Below are 26,015 nucleotides of genomic sequence, written 5' to 3' on the forward strand. Positions count from 1 at the left end.
GCATCGCTTCTCCACCTCCTGGCAAACACAGTGATCTGCGGATTACACCGCTGCTCTCTTCAGGCCATCGCTCCTCTACCTTCTGATACACAGATACCATATTCTGCAGATTATTACACCACCAATCTCTGCAGATCTGAAGAACATCGCTCTTCCACCTCCTGATGGATACATAGTGATATATCATGAAGAATATTACACCACTGACGTCTGCAGATCACTGTTCTACCTACGTAGTGACAGTGGGTTACACAAGAAGGCACCCACAGTGGGATGCCTTGGTACCTGCGGAGATCTCCCTTCTTCACAGGTTGTCTATGTGTGATGGTGGCACTCTTGCTGCAGTTGTGCTTCTGCAGGTGGAGCGTCATGTGTTGCATATCATGAATGTGTCTGGGCTGTTCTTACCTTGGCCTTCCCAGTGCTCTGGAGGATGTGCACGAGGGCAGACGCCATCTCCTCCTTATTCTTGACACTGAGGACGCCCTCCAGACTGGAGCACAGCACCATATAGTTGTTGGTGATGTACTCGGCGAACTCCTTGTACAGCTCCATGGGGAGGATGCTGATGCTCTGGTAGCGGCTCTTCATGCGGATCATGGGGCCGGCGGACTTCCCTTTGCTGGTGTTTGTAGACACGACTGGATACCACTTCTCCACAAACTGGCGGCCAGTGACGGCAGCGATGGGGATGCTGACTAGGCCCACATAGTTGTTCTTGTCCTTCTTCTTCTTCTTTTCCGTCTCTTTGTACAAGTGCACGGTGACACTCTTCAGGGCTGGCAGGTTGTTGAACTCGAAATGCTCGCCCCAGAAGACATTATCAGTCTTCAGTTTGCAGGTGGTTCGTGCATACAGCACATCGTCCAGGAAAAGCTCGCACAGATATTTCTTCTTAGCTGGCAGGTCCTTGGCTTCTATAATCCACAGCTTCAGCATGTTCTCCATCCGGCGGCTGTTATCCTGGAGGTGAGAAGCACGGTCAGTGCATACATAGAGAAGATGACTGCGGGGGCGTCTAGGTGACCCTGGAAGCAGTCATGTAGTACACAAATGTTGGAGGGCTTCTTCTTGTACTGAAATTGGGGCCATGCTCACAATAAATGGTACAAGAACACAGTGGTGTACGATGGGGGGTGGGGGGGGGGGGGTGGGATGACAGGGAAAATGGGCCCTGTTTATGCCATAGATACCTTATTGGGATGAACAGCGCGGCGCAGATTTTCCATCCATTTATCCCGTTCAGCTGCTGAGCGACATGAAAAACATTTACTGCCGGACGATGCGGTGACCTGCAAAGAAAGACAATTTCAATTAGAGGGAGCCACCAGACCCCAGTAAAGATGGCACCCTGCCCTTGATGCTTTGTTCCTGTGGGTGACACGATGGACGCTCGGCAGTCATGACACTTTCTATAGAGAATTGATGCGATCCCTTCGGTTACTGCAATCTCCTGTGTGTTTGGCACCCTGACCTCTTATAGACAGTCGGCTCTTGTGGCCAAGATTCCTGAGATGCGTTTTCTAAGGTGGCAGCTGGACAGGTCCTGGACGGGAGGTATGTTTCACCGAGGTGCCAAGCCTTAGGGATGTGGGACCAGGAGAAGCAGGCTCCAGCACGTATAGTGCTTAAAGATGTTTTTAATGGGCCCGGATTTGGGGTCCGGATTTTATGAGCGTCCACTGGAGCTGGGAGGGATTGGCCGTTCCCTTACCTCCAGGTCCAGGACTTGGAATGGGCTATTTAAGGCAGCTAGTGCTGCCTCAGGAAGCTCTGTGTGTGGAAGAACGAAAAGACCTGTGTTATACTGAGCAGTTTGCCGGGAGAGTCTGACCAGAAGTTACTGTGCTTTTAGTGGAAGACTCCATGTCAGTTGTACAGAGGACTGTTTGTTTTATTTCTACCTTTGCGACAAGGAAAGGCCGTTTCTTTTCTGTGAAGATTTATGGATTTTAATAAATCTACTGTTTTTGCACCAAGCTACCTCATGGCCATACCCACCTCTACCACTGCTGCCAGAGTGAGGAATCCCTACAGTGTCTTACGTTGTTTTTGCACCAAGCTACCTCATGGCCATACCCACCTCTACCACTGCTGCCAGAGTGAGGAATCCCTACAGTGTCTTACGTTGTTTTTGCACCAAGCTACCTCATGGCCATACCCACCTCTACCACTGCTGCCAGAGTGAGGAATCCCTACAGTGTCTTACGTTGTTTTTGCACCAAGCTACCTCATGGCCATACCCACCTCTACCACTGCTGCCAGAGTGAGGAATCCCTACAGTGTCTTACGTTGTTTTTGCACCAAACGTCTTCATGCCTGTACCCACCTCAATCCCTGCTGTTAGAGTGAGAAATTCCTACAGTCTCTTAAAGTGTGTTCCCCACTATTGTGTACGTACATTGCTATAGAAGCGGCTAGTGCCATCACTCATGGAAATAATGGTGGTTCTCAGCAGGCGACAGTGAGCAATAAAGAAGACACTCAATATTTGCAGTCTGATGCTCATGTCAGCGCTCATCCCGGATGTCGGCAGCGCTCAGCTTTTAGCCCTGAATGTCAGCTTGTGTCTGGCTGATGCCTTAGCCGTCACTTCAGTGCTGACCTGGAAAGCACCCGCTGCAAACCTCTCTTGCCCGCGTCTTCTGTTTGTCCTGGGAATACTTCCTGCTGATGGCAGATTACCAGTTACTTTGGGTGCCAGTCATTATCAGTGACGTCAGCAACAATCAGCCGTAATTGTAGAGGGGAGCCAAAGAGTGTCCTGTGCACGTCCCATCTGTGGCTGCCAAGAAGCTGCTTTATCAAAGTGGCAGCGACTTTCTGCTGTATTATTAGAAGTTAACCGCAAATTACTAATGACCCCAATCTGAGGGTGTGGAGCCATTGAGTATTGGGGCACTGGAGAGCCAACGTCATGTTGGACCATCAGTGAGAGGTCTATTGAAGTCGCTCCCTCAGAGTAATGTGAAACTACCACAAGCCCCCCACACTACTCCTGTCAGTGCTCTCGGCTGGCGACTGGCAGACTGTACAGGTGTGCCCTCCCATCATCCACTGTACAATATGCCAGATCTGCATGCCGAGGACAAGGCTGGGAGACGGACCCAGTAACCACATTATTCCAATAAATGTCCCCAGGGCGTAATCCAACAAGCAGGCTGAACAGCTGATATCATGTGGCACAATCCCACCTGGTGCAGCGAGGGCAGGAGACGCCAACCTGCAAGATAATATGATGATAGAAATGGGGAAAAGCTGGCAGCAGCTTCCGCTCCATGTACATGTGTATCACTGACCACCTTGTTCTTACCTCACACCCCCTCCAATCTGCTGCTACATGAGCCGCTGAGCTTAGGGGATGAACGCAGACCACAAGGACCAAATCATGGAGGACAGACATCCACTATTGTTTTGACTCTTCACATATGGTCCATGATGTGAAGGAGTTGTCAAATGACCAGGAGGAGTTGTCAGATGACCAATAAATGGGGAGGCGTAACATTGTTATCTGTTGCTTCTATGGGGTTCTGCCCATTGGTGGATGGTAGCCACTCACCTCGAAACAGTAGTCCTGGCCCAGAATGCTGCTGTGGACGGGCTTGATGACTACCTCTTCTTCCATGCTGAGATCTAGAGCTTCACTTGTACAGCTAGGACTAAGTAAGGACTCGTGGGAGCGTGATGCCTTCAGTCTCGGCATTAGTTGTGACCTGTGGAGAAACAAAACATGAATGATAGAGCAGCCATGTGATGTCCCCGCTATCACTACTTGCTCGTATCACTCATACAGGAAGGCAGACAATGAGCACAACACATATGGGGTTGTCACCCTCGGGGCAATTATCAGAGGGAAGGGGATCACCTTCACATTGGAAAAATGTTTCTTTTCCATGGAAAACAAGAGCTATCACCATATACCTCCCTCTCCTCCTGTACGTGACACGTCATGGAGCTCTGGCCTCACCCATCACCGTATATATCCCTCTACCCTCCTGTACCTGACATATCATGGAGCTCCCGGCCTCACCATCACTGTATATCCCTCTGCACTCCCGTACATGAGAAATCGTAGTGGCTCCTGGGTTCACCTATCACTGTATATCCCTCGGCCCTCGTGTACATGACATCTTGGAGGCTCCCGACCTCACCCATCACAATATACCCCTCTGCCCTACTGAACATGACACGTGTTGGAGACTCCTGGCCTCACCCATCACCGTATAGCCCTCTGCCCGCCTTTATGCAACATGCCCTGGAGGCTCTCGGCCTCACTTATCACCATATAGCACTCTGTCCTCCAGTACCTGACATCCTGGAATCTTCCGGCCTCACCTATCACTGTATACCCCTTTGTCCTCCAGTACCTGACACATCCTGGAAGCTCCCGGCCTCACCTATCACTGTATACCCCTCTGCCTGCCTGTACGCTCCCGGCCTCACCTATCACGGTATACCCCTCTGCCTGCCTGTACGCTCCCGGCCTCACCTATCACTGTATACCCCTCTGCCTGCTTGTACGCTCCCGGCCTCACCTATCACTGTATACGCCTTTGTCCTCCAGTACCTGACATCTTGGAAGCTCCCGGCCTCACCTATCACCGTATACCCCCTCTGCCTGCCTGTACACTCCCGGCCTCACCTATCCCTGTATACGCCTTTGTCTTCCAGTACCTGACATCTTGGAAGCTCCCGGCCTCACCTATCACCGTATACCCCCTCTGCCTGCCTGTACGCTCCCGGCCTCACCTATCCCTGTATACGCCTTTGTCTTTCAGTACCTGACATCTTGGAAGCTCCCGGCCTCACCTATCACCGTATACCCCCTCTGCCTGCCTGTACGCTCCCGGCCTCACCTATCACTGTATACCCCTCTGCCTGCCTGTACGCTCCCGGCCTCACCTATCACGGTATACCCCTCTGCCTGCCTGTACGCTCCCGGCCTCACCTATCACGGTATACGCCTTTGTCCACCAGTACCTGACACATCCTGGAAGCTCCCGGCCTCACCTATCACCGTATACCCCTCTGCCTGCCTGTACGCTCCCGGCCTCACCTATCACGGTTTACCCCTCTGCCTGCCTGTACGCTCCCGGCCTCACCTATCACTGTATACGCCTTTGTCCTCCAGTACCTGACATCTTGGAAGCTCCCGGCCTCACCTATCACCGTATACCCCCTCTGCCTGCCTGTACGCTCCCGGCCTCACCTATCCCTGTATACGCCTTTGTCTTCCAGTACCTGACATCTTGGAAGCTCCCGGCCTCACCTATCACCGTATACCCCCTCTGCCTGCCTGTACGCTCCCGGCCTCACCTATCCCTGTATACGCCTTTGTCTTTCAGTACCTGACATCTTGGAAGCTCCCGGCCTCACCTATCACCGTATACCCCCTCTGCCTGCCTGTACGCTCCCGACCTCACCTATCACCACACAGCTCTTTGACCTTCTGTACATAGCGTGCCCTGGAGTCTCCTGGCCTCACCTATCACAATATATCCCTCTATCGTCCTCTATGTGACATGCCCTGGAGGCACGCAGCCTCACCTATCACCATAAACTCCATCCTTATTATTTCCGCCCCTGTGCTAGAGAACATGTAACCCTGTAGCATTTAGAGGACAAGATGGCGTCTGACATCACTGAGATGTAAGCGATGTAGTGCACTATGTAGCCGTGGATAATAAAACCTCTCCATCACTATAATCGCTGTGTGAAACCAAGCGGTTAAAATGATTGTGACCCTCCTGCCGCTATCCGCTGTAAGTGCCAGTTCTAGGAATATTTACAGCAATCACCTAACACAGTCTAACATAGTGCGGCAATATCAACCGAATACACATTCGATGCTCAAAGGAGCAGTATATCATACACCGCAATATGGAGACCAGAGCCATAATGTGCCGTAAACCTTTACAAACAAGTGCTGTAGCTCCTGCGAGGGTGACATCCCAGCACGCAACAGCCAAACGCCGTGCAACAGCCGGAAGTAGAGCAACAAGCAAGGAAAAAAATAATCACAGCAATGTAAGGGTTAAATTCTGTGACTGTCCAAAGATGAGGCAGAACTCAAGACAGCGTCTCTGGTGATCAGGAGGCCCTGGTGAAGAGGCGGCACTTTTGGTCCAGTAATTACATATCCTTGGCTAGGAGCAGGTAGGATGGTGCCTCCCGGCAGCCAGTGATGACAGATACTAGTGAGGAGGAGGCAAGATGAAAGTGAAATATGACAGATCCTGGTGAGGCAGAGATAAGGTGGCATGCTTAGTGATCCAAAATGGCAGATCCTGGAGAGGCGGAGGCAGGACGTTAGTGAAATATGACAGACAAGAGCAAGTAGTTGGCAGAACGGCATCGCCAGCAGTCAGATTACCAGGATTCAAGATAAATCCATAAACATTAATGAATGCCCTTGTTATAAAATATGGGATTAGGTGAAGCACGGCGCCATCACGAATGCTCCATACACAACGTCTATATGATACAGCGATAGAAGGAGGACCAGTTCAGTGGTCAGGTTGCCCTGATGCTCGGTCAAACAGTGGTTTTCACTGGGACCTCCATGATTAATCAGCAGAGTGGAGGAAGGGGATATATACATGGTTGAAGAAAATAATGCCATGGAAATGATTGTTACCTATGGAGCCTAGATAGACATCATTCTCACATTACATAAATGGACAGTCTGGTTTATTGCTCTCCTCCAGCTCCTGCACAGTCCTGACCAGATTTCGGGGATCCACAGACCTCCATATATGTGTTGTAAGGTGGCTGCCGGACACATAGTTAATGGGAGGTATGTACCACAGAGGTGGGTGTCCTCTGTGATGTAAACCTGGAGTAATGCTCTAGTGCAGGTAGTACTAAGAGGTTCGTTAGGGCATCTGGGCCAGGTTATGGGAAGCTGGAGAGATGGGTGGGTCTGGTGGCCACATACCCCACCCTGAGGTGTGGTTCACGCCATAAAATGGGGCCTGCTTGTCTCGCACATGGTCTGTGTGTGTGGACGTTGGTACACCTCCAGTGGGAATACATGCATAGACAAAGAATGGTCTCAAACTGGGCAGGCGAATCCGCAGCTAAACAGACTTATTATATCCTGTGTTTTGCACCTTTATGCTGGGAAAGGGCTGAATTTACTGTAAGTTTTCCTGTGGTGCAGTTTATGTGGAGTGAAATAAACCGGCCGGACTTGTAAATAGAAACAGTTCCTGAGATAACTCATCCCATACATAAGAGAGTAGCATGGCCACAGTATGCAGTCACCAACTATAGCAGTAGAAATCGGCACTATGCCTCTCTGAACCTGCACAAAGGGGATTAAACCAGGAAAGAAAAATACGTTTTGATGGTAAATGTGAGAATTATTGCGGCAGCTTTGGAGCGATATAACAACATTTATAGACATTGGTGAACGTAATCCTATTTTCCTAAGAGCGGTGAATGGTCTATAGAGAGCTGCTATGATGGCGATAAATGATTTAGGAATTCATAAATCCCAGCTCGCTATGCCCCCAGACCTTCCGTCTGGATAATCAGCTCTGCTGCTCATTTACATATAAATCAGGAGGGGAGATACCACCAGAATGATTTATGGGGGACCTGACACCAGACCGGGTGGCTGACTTTACTCCTGAGGTTCTTGTTAGCACAGACTCAAATACCACAACGGAGGCCCCTTTACCAGAACATGACGCTTGGTGGGAACGGACAATTAAGGACCCCGACAGAATTCACTCAGAAAACTCCGCCAGCTGCACATATCAAAGTAGAGATGGAAACAGAGGCCCCAAATCGCCTCACTACGACTCATCTCTTCAGGAAAGCCTACAGCCTGCACTGACACCGCTGCCGCCTCATCACTATCGAAGCTACCGCCTCACCAACACCAGAGCTCCTACAACCCTCAACATGCTGTCTCCTCCCCCATAATCCTGTAGAATGTAAGCCCGCAAGGGCAGGGTCCTCGCCCCTCTGTATCAGTCCGTCATTGTTAGTTTGTTTACTGTATGTGGTATCTGTAACTTGTATGTAACCCCTTCTCATGTACAGCACCATGGAATCAATGGTGCTATATAAATAAATAATAAATAATAATAATAATAAGTATCTCTTGATGTCTCCTCCGCTGAGAAGGTGAAACATTCTATTTAGCTCCTCTTATCTGTGGAAGGGAAGCCATAACTGCTCCCTACTTGTCCCCGAGCATGGACTCCACGTCCATAAAAAGTGTGAGGAGGAGGAGGAGGAAGAGTTTCCTGCCGATATGGTAGGAAGAACTGGAAAACATGTAAGCAAGCGGGTTCTCACAAGTTGTCTAGGAAAACATCTATGTCGAAAATATCAGACAGTGTATACATCAAAGTACCATGCACAGAGGAGGAACATATAGACCAGGGGCCACAATAGCAGAGACTCCTAGGCCAGGGGCCAAAATAGCAGCACCACACAGACCATGGGCCCCAATAACAGAGCCCTGCAGACCAGGGGCCATAATAACACAGCACAAATCAACCACAACTGGTGCGACTGTCATGATTCCACCTTCCCCAGGCAAAGCAAATCTCAGGTACCATTTCGTCCCTAAATATAGCAGAGCTCAGACAGGTCAGGGGCAATACTAGGAGACATTATGTAATACATGCTGGGGTACATTCTCTGTAGGTACAGTGGGTTTCTTGCAGTATCCGTAGGTCACGTAACCGTGGTTCTGAATACTGGAATTGCACACTCACTTGGTGCGAGCAGGGCAGCGATGACTGCTCCGGGTTCTCACTCTGTGATCAGAAAATAATGCTGTAAGGGCATATGATCCATCCAGAGACCCCATAGGATAGGAGTTTATTAATGTACTTGAAGTGTCCGGCTCAGCTTCCTCCACCTGTCTTATGGCTACCACAGTCTCCAGTTTATATAGGGTTCAGCAGCTGACGGAAGACCCCAGAATATGCATCATGGGCAGAGGTCCAAAAATTAATCCCCAGTCCAGTCCGACAGATGTGAGGTCATCAGAGATCCAAATATAAGAAATATCAACCAACAATCAGCTGTCGCTTTAAAAAAGCCTCCAGCTGGCTGTAGTGTCTAAAATAGATAGCAGTGGAGGGGATGCTGCAGACGGCACTTAGTACAAGCTTTCGTACCACGATTCCTGAGGAGGGGTCTGAACTCAGCATGGAGTGGACACCGATGGCATCCAATACCACGACCTGTGATCATTCTAATAACCAGTATCGAACAGTTGTCATAGATTTATTGCACATCAAGACGTCAGGACATCCGCCATGGATCAGGTAATGGATCCATCCATGGGCAGAGGAGGGCAGCACAGGCTGATCAGAGTGGACATGGGTGACAACGAGTTATCCCAATCATCACTGTAGAATAAAATGAATACACGGAGACTGTCTCACAAGGCCTGCAGTGACCACAGCGCACCTGGATGGAGGGTCCGCTGATGTATACAAGCTCATCTATAATTTGGTATATTAGCAGTAAGCGCAGGGAGGAATTAAATGTAAAGCTGACTGGCAGCAGCGAGGCCATCGCCACACAATTTACCCTGCTATATCAGCCTAGGGAAGGCGCAGTGTCTACAGCGACAAGAGGCTGCGGCATTAAAATCTGCAGACGCCACACGTTCTGCTTAGTACAGAAAGCATGGAAACGACTAAGAAAAAAGTCCCCAAAAAAGGAATGGTCCCAAACTTTGTCCAACAACACAAAACCCCAACAGCAGGAAATGGCGCGTGACATACAGCAACAATCTGTAGACAGGGAAAATGGCGCAATTGCGATGCTTTTCAGTAACGGTCAATAGGGTCCTGGCATAAAAGCTGAAGTAGATGCAGAATGACCCAGGACCTGGCAGATTACTACACATGGAGAGGAACGTACAGTCCCCACGGCGGCAGAGACATGGCCAGGGATGGTTCATGCTGTCTGGCTGTACTTTAACACTTACCACCGTCCACATCAGTATCCACATACACAGGTTGTAGATATTGCTGCAGATCCTCGCCAAGTCTCTAATGTGGGGAGAATATGGCAGCGGTCATAATGATAATGGAGCAGTGTGTAAGAAATGAGAGCAAGGAAACTAGGATTCCACAAACCAATAGAGTGGAATTTGTGTTAACAAGATTTCATTATGTAGAACACTCACCGTGATCTGTGACTAGACAGGATGGCTTCCATCCCTGCCTGAACTGTCATGGAGGCCAAGAGTCAGACATGTGGTTTGTAGTCAGCGCCCATCATCCTGCCAGTGTCCAGCATCCTGCCAGCGTCCATGCCTCTTTTATCGGGTAAGTTAAATGACCTTGACAGACAAGTGTAATCCACACTGCCCAGCATTCATCTGGTCTTTTCTATACTTCAGTGTGGGGAAGGCGCTATAACCTGGGCAGATACTGTACATGTCATCACCGCAGTAGTGTCTGTCCAGCTTCCACTCTGCCCAGTGTGGAAATGGAGCTATGACCCAGGAACAGATGCGTAATCACCACTGCTCAGTGCCCAAGCAGCCTCCTCTCTTTACATTGTGGGCTAGGAGGAGCTTTGACTTGGGCACACACACAGCTCAGTGCCCACCCGGCCTCCTCTGTGCCATAGTGTGGGGTTCGAGCTATGAACCAGACACACACACACGTGTTGATCCCCACCACTCAGCATCTGCGCGGCCCATGACTCTGGAGCTGTGCTGATGATATAGTCACGGCTGTCAGCTCTGCGAGGTTACCGTGTAATGAGGAGCTTGTAGCTCATCCTGAAACATTGCGTAGCAAATCAGGAACGAGCCGCATGAGTGGCCAACGGCTCGGTGCAGAGACTCTTCACAAGGCCACAAGGACCATTTACCTGAGGGGTTTATGAGGCCGGAGACGGAGCGGAGATGACACCGTGCAAAACACAAATTACTCTGCGGCTCCAACACGCTATATGGAAATCACAGCAAAGGTGACCGGAGAGTCATCGTCTCAAGCTAACCCTTTCCTCAGATACGCCACATGTCCATATAGAGCAATTGCTAACACAGATGTAGCAGAGTTCAGTCGCTGGCAACATCTTCTGTTGTGTTACATAGGACTGCAAGATGCGATGATAAAATGCCTGAAAACAGGGAACAAGAGACTGCAATCACCTGTCCTACAAATCAGCCCTTCCCAGCCTGAAATGACTATGGCTTTTTTCACATTTCCGTCGGTAGTCGGCCCTCACAAAGCGTCGGCGCGACGTATCGGACGGACGTTTGGGAAATAGCGGATAACGTGTGCAGCGGATGCGGGTGTGCTCAGTAGGAAACACAGGATCCAATGTACAAAAAAAAGTTCCCTTGAACGTTTTTAGCAGACAACGGTCCGCCAAAATGCACAGGATCCAGTGCACGACGGAAATAACGTGTGCCCATACGTCGCTAATACAAGTCAATGGGAAAAAACAGGATCCTGCATACAAATTTGCAGGATCCTGTTTTTTCACAAACCGACGTATTTCGACGTGTGGAGAAAGACGGAAGGGTGAACGAGGCTTAGGCTACTTTCACACTAGCGTTAACTGCAATCCGTCACAATGCGTCGTTTTGCAGAAAAAACGCATCCTGCAAAAGTGTTTGCAGGATGCGTTTTTTCTCCATTGACTAACATTACGCGACGCATTGCGACGGATTGCCACACGTCGCAACCGTCGCGCGACGGTTGCGCCGTTTTTCGGCCAACCGTCGGCCGCAAAAAACGTTCCATGTAACATTTTTTGCAGCCGACGGACCGTCTTTTCCGACCGCGCATGCGCGGCCGGAACTCCTCCCCCACCTCCCCGCACCTCACAATGGGGCAGCGGATGCGCTGAAAAGCAGCATCCGCTGCACCCGTTGTGCGGCGGAGGCAACGCTAGCGTCGGTAACCTCGGCCCGACGCACTGCGACGGGCCGGGCCCGACGCTAGTGTGAAAGAAGCCTTAAAGCCTCTTTCACACTTCCGTCTTTTAGCTCCCATCGAAATTTGTTGATTTTTGAAAAAACAGGATCCTGCAAATTTGTATGCAGGATCCTGTTTTTTCCCACAGACTTGTATTCGCGACGGATTGTGACGGATGGCCATCCGTTTCATCCGTCGTGCACTGGATCCGTCGAAAAATTGCTGTCCGTCAGAGGAGAAAACGTTCAGGGGAACATTTTTTCTCCACGTGGGAATCTCTCTCTCTAGAATTTTATACATTAAAATTCAGGCAGCACCTAATTCGAAGCATCCGTCAAAACACTGGATGCATTACACACGTTTTTCACTATTTTGTGCACATCCGTCGATACGTCACAACGATGCATTATGACGGCCGCCTGCCGACGGAAGTTTGAAAGAAGCCTTAATTGGGAGCAAAATACTAGTCCCCTGTGCTACAGTCAGCCTCTCCCCGGCCTTTAACAGGTGATACCAGAAATCAATAGAGTGCTGCACAGGTAGAGCAGACGGCAGAAAACAATAGAGTGCTGCACAGGTAGAGCAGACGGCAGAAAACAATAGAGTGCTGCACAGGTAGAGCAGACGGCAGAAAACAATAGAGTGCTGCACAGGTAGAGCAGACGGCAGAAAACAATAGAGTGCTGCACAGGTAGAGCAGACGGCAGAAAACAATAGAGTGCTGCACAGGTAGAGCAGACGGCAGAAAACAATAGAGTGCTGCACAGGTAGAGCAGACGGCAGAAAACAATAGAGTGCTGCACAAGTAGAGCAGACGGCAGAAAACAATAGAGTGCTGCACAGGTAGAGCAGACGGCAGAAAACAATAGAGTGCTGCACAGGTAGAGCAGACGGCAGAAAACAATAGAGTGCTGCACAGGTAGAGCAGACGGCAGAAAACAATAGAGTGCTGCACAGGTAGAGCAGACGGCAGAAAACAATAGAGTGCTGCACAGGTAGAGCAGACGGCAGAAAACAATAGAGTGCTGCACAGGTAGAGCAGACTGCAGAAAACAATAGAGTGCTGCACAGCTAGAGCAGACGGCAGAAAACAATAGAGTGCTGCACAGGTAGAGCAGACGGCAGAAAACAATAGAGTGCTGCACAGGTAGAGCAGACGGCAGAAAACAATAGAGTGCTGCACAGGTAGAGCAGACGGCAGAAAACAATAGAGTGCTGCACAGGTAGAGCAGACGGCAGAAAACAATAGAGTGCTGCACAGGTAGAGCAGACGGCAGAAAAACAATAGAGTGCTGCACAGGTAGAGCAGACGGCAGAAAACAATAGAGTGCTGCACAGGTAGAGCAGACGGCAGAAAACAATAGAGTGCTGCACAGGTAGAGCAGACGGCAGAAAACAATAGAGTGCTGCACAGGTAGAGCAGACGGCAGAAAACAATAGAGTGCTGCACAGGTAGAGCAGACGGCAGAAAACAATAGAGTGCTGCACAGGTAGAGCAGACGGCAGAAAACAATAGAGTGCTGCACAGGTAGAGCAGACGGCAGAAAACAATAGAGTGCTGCACAGGTAGAGCAGACGGCAGAAAACAATAGAGTGCTGCACAGGTAGAGCAGACTGCAGAAAACAATAGAGTGCTGCACAGGTAGAGCAGACGGCAGAAAACAATAGAGTGCTGCACAGGTAGAGCAGACTGCAGAAAACAATAGAGTGCTGCACAGGTAGAGCAGACTGCAGAAAACAATAGAGTGCTGCACAGGTAGAGCAGACGGCAGAAAACAATAGAGTGCTGCACAGGTAGAGCAGACGGCAGAAAACAATAGAGTGCTGCACAGGTAGAGCAGACGGCAGAAAACAATAGAGTGCTGCACAGGTAGAGCAGACGGCAGAAAACAATAGAGTGCTGCACAGGTAGAGCAGACGGCAGAAAACAATAGAGTGCTGCACAGGTAGAGCAGACGGCAGAAAACAATAGAGTGCTGCACAGGTAGAGCAGACTGCAGAAAACAATAGAGTGCTGCACAGGTAGAGCAGACTGCAGAAAACAATAGAGTGCTGCACAGGTAGAGCAGACTGCAGAAAACAATAGAGTGCTGCACAGGTAGAGCAGACGGCAGAAAACAATAGAGTGCTGCACAGGACGAGCAGACGGCAGAAAAACAATAGAGTGCTGCACAGGTAGAGCAGACGGCAGAAAACAATAGAGTGCTGCACAGGTAGAGCAGACGGCAGAAAACAATAGAGTGCTGCACAGGTAGAGCAGACGGCAGAAAACAATAGAGTGCTGCACAGGTAGAGCAGACGGCAGAAAACAATAGAGTGCTGCACAGGTAGAGCAGACGGCAGAAAACAATAGAGTGCTGCACAGGTAGAGCAGACTGCAGAAAACAATAGAGTGCTGCACAGGTAGAGCAGACTGCAGAAAACAATAGAGTGCTGCACAGGTAGAGCAGACTGCAGAAAACAATAGAGTGCTGCACAGGTAGAGCAGACGGCAGAAAACAATAGAGTGCTGCACAGGTAGAGCAGACTGCAGAAAACAATAGAGTGCTGCACAGGTAGAGCAGACTGCAGAAAACAATAGAGTGCTGCACAGGTAGAGCAGACGGCAGAAAACAATAGAGTGCTGCACAGGTAGAGCAGACTGCAGAAAACAATAGAGTGCTGCACAGGTAGAGCAGACGGCAGAAAACAATAGAGTGCTGCACAGGTAGAGCAGACGGCAGAAAACAATAGAGTGCTGCACAGGTAGAGCAGACGGCAGAAAACAATAGAGTGCTGCACAGGTAGAGCAGACGGCAGAAAACAAGAGTGCTGCACAGGTAGAGCAGACTGCAGAAAACAATAGAGTGCTGCACAGGTAGAGCAGACGGCAGAAAACAATAGAGTGCTGCACAGGTAGAGCAGACTGCAGAAAACAATAGAGTGCTGCACAGGTAGAGCAGACGGCAGAAAACAATAGAGTGCTGCACAGGTAGAGCAGACGGACAGAGGGCCCTCTAATGATGATACATTAGCACTCACCCTCAGAGCCGCGCTCTCTGAAAGACTATTCTGCAGCACCAATGTTGGATGACGTCTCCCCCACTAGACAGGTGTGTTTACGGACCCTGGCTCGGTGTTGCTTGGTGATAGATGGTCCCAGAGGACATGGTGAGGCAGGTTTGGAGCTTGGGGACTCTGACTGTTTACCAAGATGATATCACATTATTGTGTGGAGCCAGGGATGGCGGGGACGCAGAGAGATAACAGACTCACACATGCAGGTCCGTGGACCAGGGCGCTGATATAACATGGCACATCACCCCAATCCTCACTGCACAAATCATATGGACTTCCAGATCCCTGCCTGTAGTGTAAGAGCCTAGATCTAGAACTGATCCTCTAATCATCAATCCCTCCCTGTAAGAGAAAGACTGACACGTGGCATCCTGGACCGCCAAGACAAAAAACAAACAAAAAAACATCACTATCAATATAAAACACTGGGGGGGTACAAACGTCTGTGTACAGAAGTTTATTGCAGATTGTAAGCTCTCACGAGCAGGGTTGTTCTATTTTTGCTTTAATTATTGTATTATTGTTAACGTTGTTACTTATGACTGTTGTGCTTGAAACTGTCAAACTGTTAGCGCTGCAGAATGTGATGGCGCTATATAAAGATTATTATTATTATTACTACAGCTCACACTATTGTACAGTACAAATCCAAAAAGTTCACCATAGAAAGAAAGACCCCTTATCTCCCTCCCCCAGGGCTCCACACACCAGGCGGGACCAGGACATACGGGATGAAATCACCCAGGGGCGCACACAGCCGTCCAGGGGCCTGAAGAGACACAGGAAACAAATAAACCTGGGTGACTGGAGTGAGCACAGATAACCCCGGGGGTCCACACACCAGGTTGGGGACCAGGAGAAATACAGGTACAGATAACCCTGGGGTCTACACACATCCCAGCCTGGGACCTGAAGAGAAAGTTAGATGACCTTGGGGGTCCACACACCAGGAGTGATGCCAGAACACAGAATATTACACACAGCCACAATTTAGCTTTCAACACTGCAGAATATTTCATCTTTTTCTGTGACTGCAAATCAGGGCGACAGTCACCTCCAGACACTGTTCCCAGGGGGTGCAGAGAATGTAAATTTCTCTTCTAATCCCCAGTCATCAGCTCTGAATAATTCCAGCTTGTAATCATTCGCTGTCAGACCCGTCACCTCTGGGAGTGCACATCCATATTTAAAGATTAATAAACTAAGGTAAAGGCGACGATCGCACAGGATTATACGCTGACAGATTATATACAAGCACTCCCAGAGACACAGGAGGACGGGAGTGGAGGTAGAATGCACCTCGTACCTCACAGGACACCTCCACTACATTATACAAGTAGGGTGCCCCTAGTGGACAAGTGTATTGTAAAAGACTAGCGCCATTACAGGGCAACATCAACTTGAGGAAGGGCTGCACGCCCCGCACTGCCATCGTCCACTAAATAACGAGCTCTCACACTATGATGGGAGTTGCTGAGAGAAGCTGACAGTCTAATATACGCAGCTACACTGTCACTTTTCTCATCATTCCAGTGATAGCAAGGGGTGGCAGCTCGGGGCTCAGAGTAAACGGAGGTCTCCGCAGGACTTCACAGCACAGGGCTTTAATACTTTATCTGACACTTCACTTCAAAAATAAATCCCAAATTCTCGCATCTGAGGAGACATCAACTGGCAGCCTGTCACACGTACAAAATATTCCTCCGTCCATAGACTCCCATCAGTCAGAAAGCAAATGCAACTGCCCCTGTCCTCTGGGTCCAGAGCATGAAGGCTGTGGAGAAAAGGTGGCAGGCAGTGCACTCCAGTGGGGGCCGCCACTGCCAAGGCAACGCAAATACCATACACTGCCACACATCATCCGAAATACCCCACTAATATGTGACTGCTGGATAATGCCTGGGCAGAGAAATTGTCACTCAGCAGAGGCCAGCTCCCTAACCTTCAGTAAGAGGAACAGATGCGGCCACATGTCCATACATTAAATATCTCATAAATTGTGTTCATTCAGGAGAGGAGCCAGCATATTTCAGAAGGCAGGGGTGTGATTACACATCCGCTGCCTCTGGGGGCCGCACTGGAGAAACAGACTGCAAGAAAGACTGAGTATTCAGGAGGACGGTTTATGTGCCGCAGTCTGCAACCGCCGGGAAAATTAGATGAATATGGGCTACTGGATAGAGGGAAACAAAGCAGCAGTCAGTGGGCGGAGGGTACGGGCTAACTAAAGACGGGACCAGGGGTATGGCCTTGCGGCTCTCCTCCAATATGCATAAACCCCATTGTTGGGAGGGCAAAGAAAAATACCGAAATCTGTAGATTTAATAAAACAACGGAAGGACTTCCAGGAACTAAGACACAGATGTTACCCCCCTGGATTATAGAACGGACACAGAGGGGAGAGGCAGGCCAAGTGGGCACCTTAAAATAAAGCTTCACTACCCCTAGGTTATATTTCTGGTACAGACACGAGGGGCACCTCCTTATAAGTTCACACTGGGCGTATTTTTGCTGTGTTTTTATGCTAATTTTCAGCTGCTTTTTACAGTAACAGCAAAGCCTAGAGGTACCTTCACACTCAGCGACGCTGCAGCGATACCGACAACGATGTCGATCGCTGCAGCGTCGCTGTTTGGTCGCTGGAGAGCTATCACACAGACAGCTCTCCAGCGACCAACAATGCCGGTAACCAGGGTAAACATCGGGTTACTAAGCGCAGGGCCGCGCTTAGTAACCCGATGTTTACCCTGGTTACCATCGTAAAATTAAAAAAAAACACTACATACTTACCTTCCGCTGTCTGTCCTCGGCGCTCTGCTTCCTGCACTGACTGTGAGCACAGCGGCCGGAAAACAGAGCGGTGACGTCACCGCACTGCTTTCCGGCTGGCCAGCGCTCACAGCCAGTGCAGAGAAGCAGAGCGCCGAGGACAGACAGCGGAAGGTAAGTATGTAGTGTTTATTTTTTTTAACTTTTACGCTGGTAACCAGGGTAAACATCGGGTTACTAAGCGCGGCCCTGCGCTTAGTAACCGGATGTTTACCCTGGTTACCAGTGAAGACATAGCTGAATCGGCGTCACACACGCCGATTCAGCGATGTCTGCAGGGAGTCCAGCGACGAAATAAAGTTCTGGACTTTCTGCAGCGACCAACGACATCACAGCAGGATCCTGATCGCTGCTGCGTGTCAAACTGAACGATATCGCTAGCCAGGACGCTGCAACGTCACGGATCGCTAGCGATATCGTTCAGTGTGAAGGTACCTTAGGAGATTTCAGAAATCTCATGCACACACATTGGTTTTATGTGCTTTGCGGCTTTTTTGGTCATTATTTGCAGTGTTTTTTCTGCAGAAAAGTCAATGGACATTAGCATGGAAAAAGACACAAAAACGCACCAAAAAACGTACCTAAACCTGCGTTTTTGCAGCAGCTGCTTTCCTGCCAAGAAATCCGGTTTTGCTGGAGAAAAAAAAGCAGCAAAAACGCCCTGTGTGAACTTAGCCTAAGGCTCCTCAGGTTTACATACATGGTGCAGAGCAGGAGACCAAGGCCCGGAAAATGGAGCTCCTTCATGTTACCGGCTGACCGCCACTCAAGATCACCCAAGGAGCCAAAACTCTTTCCCTTTCTCCATATTAAATATTTACAGGATTATTTTCACGGCGCAGGAAGTGACACGGCTCCACTGACTAAACATCTGTCAGAGGCAATTTTTCCTGGAAACCAGAGCGATGTCATGAGGCTGAGAGGATTACAGGGGGTAAAGTCATGCCGCCCCTCATGTACACCCAGTAGCTGGTGGTGTGAGATACGTTTTGGACAATCGATGGGTTAACGGTTTGCAGTGTCGTGCTCTGTATGACGGTGACCTACATTCCCAGCAGCAGGAATGGAGCTCAGCATAGAGTGACTGCTGCCGGCATCTGTCTGCATCACTTCCTTTCAGCTCCTGAAAAAGAACGAACGGAAATAATTACTGCAAACAAGGTGGTCAAGCGCACTCAGGGGCCACATCTAGAAACTGACCCCCAGTATACAGCATCAAGAAAAAAAAGACTGCAAACTCCTCTGCACAGAACACCAATCGACAGTCACAGCAACAAGAAGGCAGAAGGAAGATAAAGTGACCTAGGCAGGCATCAACAGGACAGACCAGGCTGGGATGAGAAGCACATGTCAATGGAACTACAAGGCCAAGCAATCATTACATATGGTGTCTTCGTGATATATCAGTCATCACCGCTATGTGAACCACATCCTGTCCGAGAAGAGCTTACACTCCATTCTAAGCACAGCAAACATATAAGGCTCCTCCAGTAATAGAGGAGAGAGGACCAGGCAGATCCTGCTACAATTTGACTGTACTGCATTTGTCTCCAACATCTACGACAGGTCTTGTGGAATACTGACCATAACACAGGACAACCACATAACACCAAAGAAAGATGCCATCTAGTTGGCTCATGTGAGGAGCTTGTGATCTCAGTAACAGAAGTCAGGTGGACACAGAGAACCACAACTCCCCTCAGGTGTGGATGATGGATGTGGTAATAGCTGCAGAGTGCAGGGGAGGATTTCCTGTAGGCCGGTTTCACACGTCAGTGGCTCCGGTACGTGAGGTGACAGTTTCCTCACGTTCCGGAGCCCCTGACACACATAGACACATTACAATCAATGCATCTGTGCAGATGTCATTGATTTCTTGCGGACCGTGTCTCCGTGTGCCAAACACGGAGACATGTCAGTGTTCGTGGGAGCGCACGGATTACACGGACCCATTAAAGTCAATGGGTCCGTGTAAAACACATACCGCACACGGACGTTGTCCGTGTGCAGTCCGTGTGCCGTGCAGGAGACAGCGCTACATTAAGCGCTGTCCCCCCCACTGGTGCTGAATCCGCCATTCATATCTTTCCTGCAGCAGCGTTTGCTGTAGATAAGATATCAATAATTGTGTGTAAAATCAAGATCCAGGTCCCCACCCCCTGTGCGGCCCCCCCGCTGTGTATGAGCGGTCACTTGGGGCTGCTCATTTACAGTAATGAATATGTGGCTCCACCCCTATGGGAGGTGGAGCCGCATATTCATGATTGTAATCGGCGGCCCCACGTGACTGCTCATACAGTACAAGGTGCGGCCAGGACAGGAAGCAGCGCCAGCCAGCAAGGGAGCCAGGTGAGTATTTTAATCACAGCGGGGGGGCCGCACAGGGGGTGGGGACCTGGATCTTGATTTTACACACAATTATTCATATATTCTCTACAGCAAACGCTGCTGCAGGGAAGATATGAATGGGGCTTCAGCACCAGATGCAGGGGACAGTGCTAAACTTTAGCGCCGTCTCCGGCACGCTGCGTGTGGTACCCAGTGGGCACACTGGCGGCACACGTGTGCTGCACGTGTGCCACACTGATGTGCCACAGAAACGCACCGGCACACGGACACGGATAATTCCGGTACCGATTTTTCCGGTACCGGAATTATCTGGACGTGTGAGACTGGCTGTAAACAGAGGCTCTGCTCCTCCTTGTTAGGGTAGTGTCCACGATCAGGATGGCCGGCGGTTTCGTCGGAGCGGCAAACCCGCTCTGCTCTAAGCTCCGCCCCCTTTATGGGACGCAATGATGCCGGATGTGTTCATAGCACACATCTGGGATCATCGCACCCCACCATAGGGCCCTGTGTTATACCTTGCGGCGACGCAGCGTCACCGCAAGGTATACGGACATGCTGCGATCTTAAAAGACACGCCGCATGTCCGGAGTCACAGGGCCGCCGCGTGCGTGTTACCACGCATAGTGGAGACGGGATTTCATTAAATCCCCTCCACTATGCTGTAACATCTGGACGCTGCGTGTTTGACGCTGCGTCTCTATGCAGCGTCAAACACGCAGCATTTACTGCACGTGGAAACATACCCTTAGGGTATGTGCACACGTAGAAAGCTCCTCTGCGGATTTTTCCACAGCGGATTTGATAAATCCGCAGTACAAAACTGCTGCGGTTTTTACTGCGGATTTATCGCGGATTCCGCTGCGGTTTTACATCTGTAGTTTTCTATTGGAGCAGGTGTAAAAACGCTGCGGATTCCGCACAAAGAATTGACATGCTGCGGAAAATAAAACGCTGCGTTTCCGCGCGTTTTTTTCCGCAGCATGTGCACTGCGGATTTCGTTTCCCATAGGTTTACATTGTACTGTAAACTCATGGGAAACTGCTGCGGATCCGCAGCAAAATCCGCAACGTGTGCACATACCCTAAGGGTATGTTTCCACGTTGAGGAAACGCTGCGTTTTTGACGCTGCGTTGAGCCGTAGCGTCAAAAACGCAGTGTCCAGATGTTACAGCATAGTGCAGGGGATTTCACGAAATCCCGTCTCCACTATGCATTAAAATACATACCTGCAAAAACGCACATGCGGCGCGTCTTAAGAACGCAGCATGTCCTTACATTGCAGAAAAAAAAGCAAGGACAGCGCAGGTGACCTGCCAGTGACCTCAGGTGCAGATTTGGTCAGGATTTTACCTGCATAAAATCCTGACCACATCCTGATGCAATCCTGAACGTGGGCACATACCCTTAGGGGTATAACCTTAGGGTATGTGCACACATAGAATGGTCCACTGCAGATTTTTCTGCAGCGGATTTGATAAATCCGCAGGGCAAAAACTGCGCGTTTTTCCTGCGGATTTACATCAGTTTTTGTGCGGATTCCACTGCGGTTTTACACCTGCGGTTTTCTATTATGTAGCAGGTGTAAAACCGCTGCGGATTCCGCACAAAGAATTGACATGCGGAATGTAAACCGCTGCGTTTCTGCGCTTTTTTTCCACAGCATGTGCACTGCGGATTGAACTGTAAACTCATGGGAAGCTGCTGCGGACCCGCAGCTGCGGAAACGCTGCAGATCCGCAGCAAAATCCTCAGTGTGTGCACATAGCCTAAGGCTCCTGGAAACTCCAGCACTGGACTTATTTGATCTAAACACTGGACAGCGGGCTAATAAAAGATGTAAAATTGAGGCATAACTATTAATGACGTGAGGTATTATGTAGATATTAAAATATTTGTGTATAGAGAGCGAACCAAGAAGAGGGAGTCAGGTCTGAACCATCAGATCACACAGTGTGGGCCACAGAGGAGACGTGGCGCTTTAAGCGGTTACATGGTTATATGGAGGACACTGATAACACATATGCACCAGTGACATAGGCATCCTCCTCTACTCATACAGTCAGTGACACAAACAGATGACCGCCATCCAGGCCAAAGCGACTCTCCAAACCCATCAGTTATCATGTGATTGGATGATAGGCCCAAAAGATTTAAGTACAATCCTGTAGGCGACTTGGCCACCATTGCATTGCACTTGAGGTCATACAGTGGTCCCAAGCTGGTGAGCTCCATCAGTGAAGGGCCACCTCATGTATGACCCTTATGGCTGTCACACAGGCCAGCCATCTGCAGCACATCTCTGAATATTGCATTAATGCTCAGCCTGCGGTCACAGACGGATGGGGGGAGGGGGGGCATTAATATTGCGGCTGGCAAAGAGCCGGCACTCGCTGGCATGCAGAATTCAGTATCCTGGATGAGTGTTGGGAGACAGGGGGCCTAATGACCTTGCAGGGTCGGGACATTGAGAGATGGGGGGAAGGTGTTGCAGCATCAGAAGACAAGGGAGGGGGCAAACAACCTCAATGCATTGGGCGATGAGGAGACCAAACGACCTCACAGCATGGGTTTGTCGATCTAGACACAACAAATAAAATAATACTATGATTGCAAGACTGAAGTAGAGAGCTGTTCTAGTTGTACAGTGAATATGGGGGGATAATCTTGCAGTGCACAGATCTCCAACCTCAGGCCTTGATTTTTTCACACTAAAGATATTTTAACCACGGCTGGATTGTGTCTCAGGACAATGAATAGGACATGATTTCCGTGTACTTTGTCTGTGAGAACAATATCATGAACAATACAGAAACCTTTGAATCCGTCTCCCTTGTGTAAAAGGCTTTCAATTATTCACAATGGCACAAACAACAGTGATACGGTGTGAAATCAGAAGCAGACACCCTGCCCGCACTATAATAAATTAGGAATGATGGAGGAGCATAAAATCTGCCCCAACACTGAACACCAGCAGAGTGTGCTGAATGGAAAGAGCACCTCACTCAAACATGGACAGGTTCCCTTACAAGCAGCCAGATGAAGGAGGTGGCTGTCTCCGCATCAGATAGTGATGACCTATTCTTAGGACAGGTCATTAGTGTTAGACTGGTGGAAGCCCATTCCAAAACTGGCATGTGTTTTAAAAAGGAGAATAAAACACTGCTAAAATCTTATTTCTTCCTCTATGAACCAGTCTTCTGCCTCCAAACTGCCCCTTCCAGTCAACACCGTAAGGCATTCATACAGTCAATACCCAGCCTTTCAACAATTGGGTCCGGTTGTAGAGAATTTTACACCTTAAAGAAGAGAATAATTCTATACTAGAGAGGGAATATATTAGAAAGTTCTTGCTCTCCTCACCTTCCCAACCCTGAGATCAGTGAGAAGTGGTGCTGCTGCTGCAATATATCAGGATGTGAGATCCATCATTATTACTGCCAGAACAGAGGATACCGTGCAGCCCGAATCTGCACCCATTGTCAGAACGCTGTAATCAGCAATGATTAAATATTAAATCACAGCAATGAACATTTACTGTGCAACTGGACTCCTCTGCTCCTGTCTCATGGTTATACTTGGGTCTAAAGAAGGTAAAAGAAACGCAATAGCACTCACCGATCTGTGGCAGTTTAAACGTCCTTTATTAGAACATGCAGCGAGCAATCTTCACGGCTCAAGGGAGGGAGTGAGAGGAGGAGTGCGACAGGCAAGACGACGACGGCCGTTTCGCGCTAACACCAAGCGCTTCCATGGGACCCGTGGAAGCGCTTGGTGTTAGTGCGAAACGGCCGTCGTCGTCTTGCCTGTCGCACTCCTCCTCTCACTCCCTTCCTTGAGCCGTGAAGATTGCTCGCTGCATGTTCTAATAAAGGACATTTAAACTGCCACAGATCGGTGAGTGCTATTGCGTTTCTTTTACCTTCTTTGGATTACATGGACATTTTGTTTCACGCCAGCACCTCCTGTCTTCCGATCAGGACTACCATTGTTTAGAAATTTCCCACATTAAGCTGATTTTCTCTGAGAAGTTGAGCGGTGCCGCTTACTTTTTCTCTTTTTTTGGTTTATACTTGGGTCTGGTTAACATGCGTGATAACAATCACCATTCCCCTGGCTATCATACATGTAGTAAATCTGCCTAATAATGCTGTCACACAGGAGCCAGAAACACATCACCATAAACCCAGACTGACTTGTGAATTCAGCTGGACAGAGGACGTGGTGCTGGCAATACTGAATTCAATGCTGCAAAAATGCAGTGGCATAGAACAACCCTGTGAACGTGAAGACGAGTCTGTAATGGTTGCTAGTGCTACATGTCACTGTCACAGCCCAATGCTGTCCCCCTCCTGCTCATCAAGGCTAGGCACTGTCCCCCTCTCGCACACTACAAGCTGCTCCCCCTCCTGCATGTAACAAGCTGCTGCTCTTTCTTGCATATGATCCCAGTGACTGAACTCCCTATCCTCCCAGTAAAGGGGGCAGAACAGTATATTATTTCCATTTGCTTCACACTGCTGAGAGCAAATTCAGGGTCCAGATGTGAAATATAGCAAGAACTCTGGGTGAAGCAGTGACTAATCTGCCAGTGTTACCATGTACAGTGGGGGAAATAAGTATTTGATCCTTTGCTGACTTTGTAAGTTTGTGCACTGACAAAGATATGAACAGTCTATAATTTTAAGGGTAGGTTAATTTTAACATTGAGGTATAGAATATCAAAAATAAAATAACATTGTATAAATTATACACATTTATTTGCATTATGCAGTGAGAAATAAGTATTTGATCCCTCTGGCAAACAAGACTTAATACTTGGTGGCAAAACACTTGTTGGCAAGCACAGTAGTCAGACTTTTTTTGTAGTTGATTATGAGGTTTGCTCACATGTCAGGAGGAATTTTGGTCCACTCCTCTTTGCAGATCATCTCTAAATCATTAAGATTTTGAGGCTGTCGCTTTGCAACTCGGAGCTTCAACTCCCTCCATAAGTTTTCTATGGGATTAAGGTCTGGAGACTGGCTAGGCCACTCCATGACCTTAATGTGCTTCTTTTTGAGCCACTCCTTTGCTATTTTGGCTGCATGTTTTGGGTCATTGTCTTGCTGGAAGACCCAGCCACGACCCAATTTTTAATGTCTGGCGGAGGAAAGGAGGTTGTCACTCAGGATTTTATGGTACATGGCTCCATCCTTTCTCCCACTGATGCGGTGAAGTAGTCCTGTGCCCTTAGCAGAGAAACACCCCCAAAACAATGTTTCCACCTCCATGCTTGACAGTGGGGACGATGTTCTTTGGGTCATAGGCAGCATTTCTCTTCCTCCAAACATGGCGAGTTGAGATAATGCCAAAGACCTCAATTTTTGTCTCATCTGACCATAACACCTTCTCCCAATCACTCACAGAATCATCCAGGTGTTCATTGGCAAACTTCAGACGGGCCTGCACATGTGCCTTCTTGAGCAGGGGGACTTTGCAGGCAGTGCAGAATTTTAAACCTTTACAGCGTAATGTGTTACCAATGGTTTTCTTGGCGACTGTGGTCCCAGCTGCCTTGAGATCGTTAAGTTCCCCCTTGTAGTTTTAGGCTGAACTTTCACCTTATGATTGAGGATACCCACGAAGTGACATTTTGCATGGTGCCCCAGATCAATGTATTTCTTCCATTTTCTTACTATTGCGCCAACAGTTGTCTCCTTCTCACCCAGTGTCTTACTTGAGTTTTGTAGCCCATTCCAGCTTTGTGCAGGTCTATGATCTTGTCCTTGACATCCCTATAAAGCTCTTTGGTCTTGCCCCTGTTGTAGAGGTTAGAGTCTGACTGATCAATTGAGTCTGTGGACAGGAGTCTTTTATAAAAGGAG

The 26,015-nt window shown here is 49.1% G+C and overlaps 1 protein-coding gene across 32 annotated transcripts in view; it reads right to left on the bottom strand.

Moving 5' to 3' along the window:
• Positions 1–26,015, bottom strand: part of DAB2IP (DAB2 interacting protein) — a 224,103-nt gene that overhangs the window by 58,200 nt on the left and 139,888 nt on the right. For 31 of the 32 annotated variants that reach the window (XR_011318013.1, XR_011318014.1, XR_011318012.1 and 28 more), the window contains 3 exons: positions 3,560–3,713; positions 1,194–1,292; positions 409–963 (listed from right to left, as the gene is read on the bottom strand). Coding sequence is in view for 29 of the 32 variants with exons in the window: in XM_069747412.1 (XP_069603513.1) it covers positions 409–963; positions 1,194–1,292; positions 3,560–3,713 (808 nt within the window). In the remaining 3 variants the exon portion in view is untranslated. Of the gene's footprint in view, positions 1–408; positions 964–1,193; positions 1,293–3,559; positions 3,714–18,848; positions 18,925–26,015 lie in introns of those variants that run through there. The other variant, XM_069747399.1, reaches the window with a different exon arrangement.

Source organism: Ranitomeya imitator, chromosome 2 (genome assembly GCF_032444005.1).
Source record: "Ranitomeya imitator isolate aRanImi1 chromosome 2, aRanImi1.pri, whole genome shotgun sequence".
In the NCBI taxonomy this organism is placed as follows: Eukaryota; Metazoa; Chordata; class Amphibia; order Anura; family Dendrobatidae; genus Ranitomeya; species Ranitomeya imitator.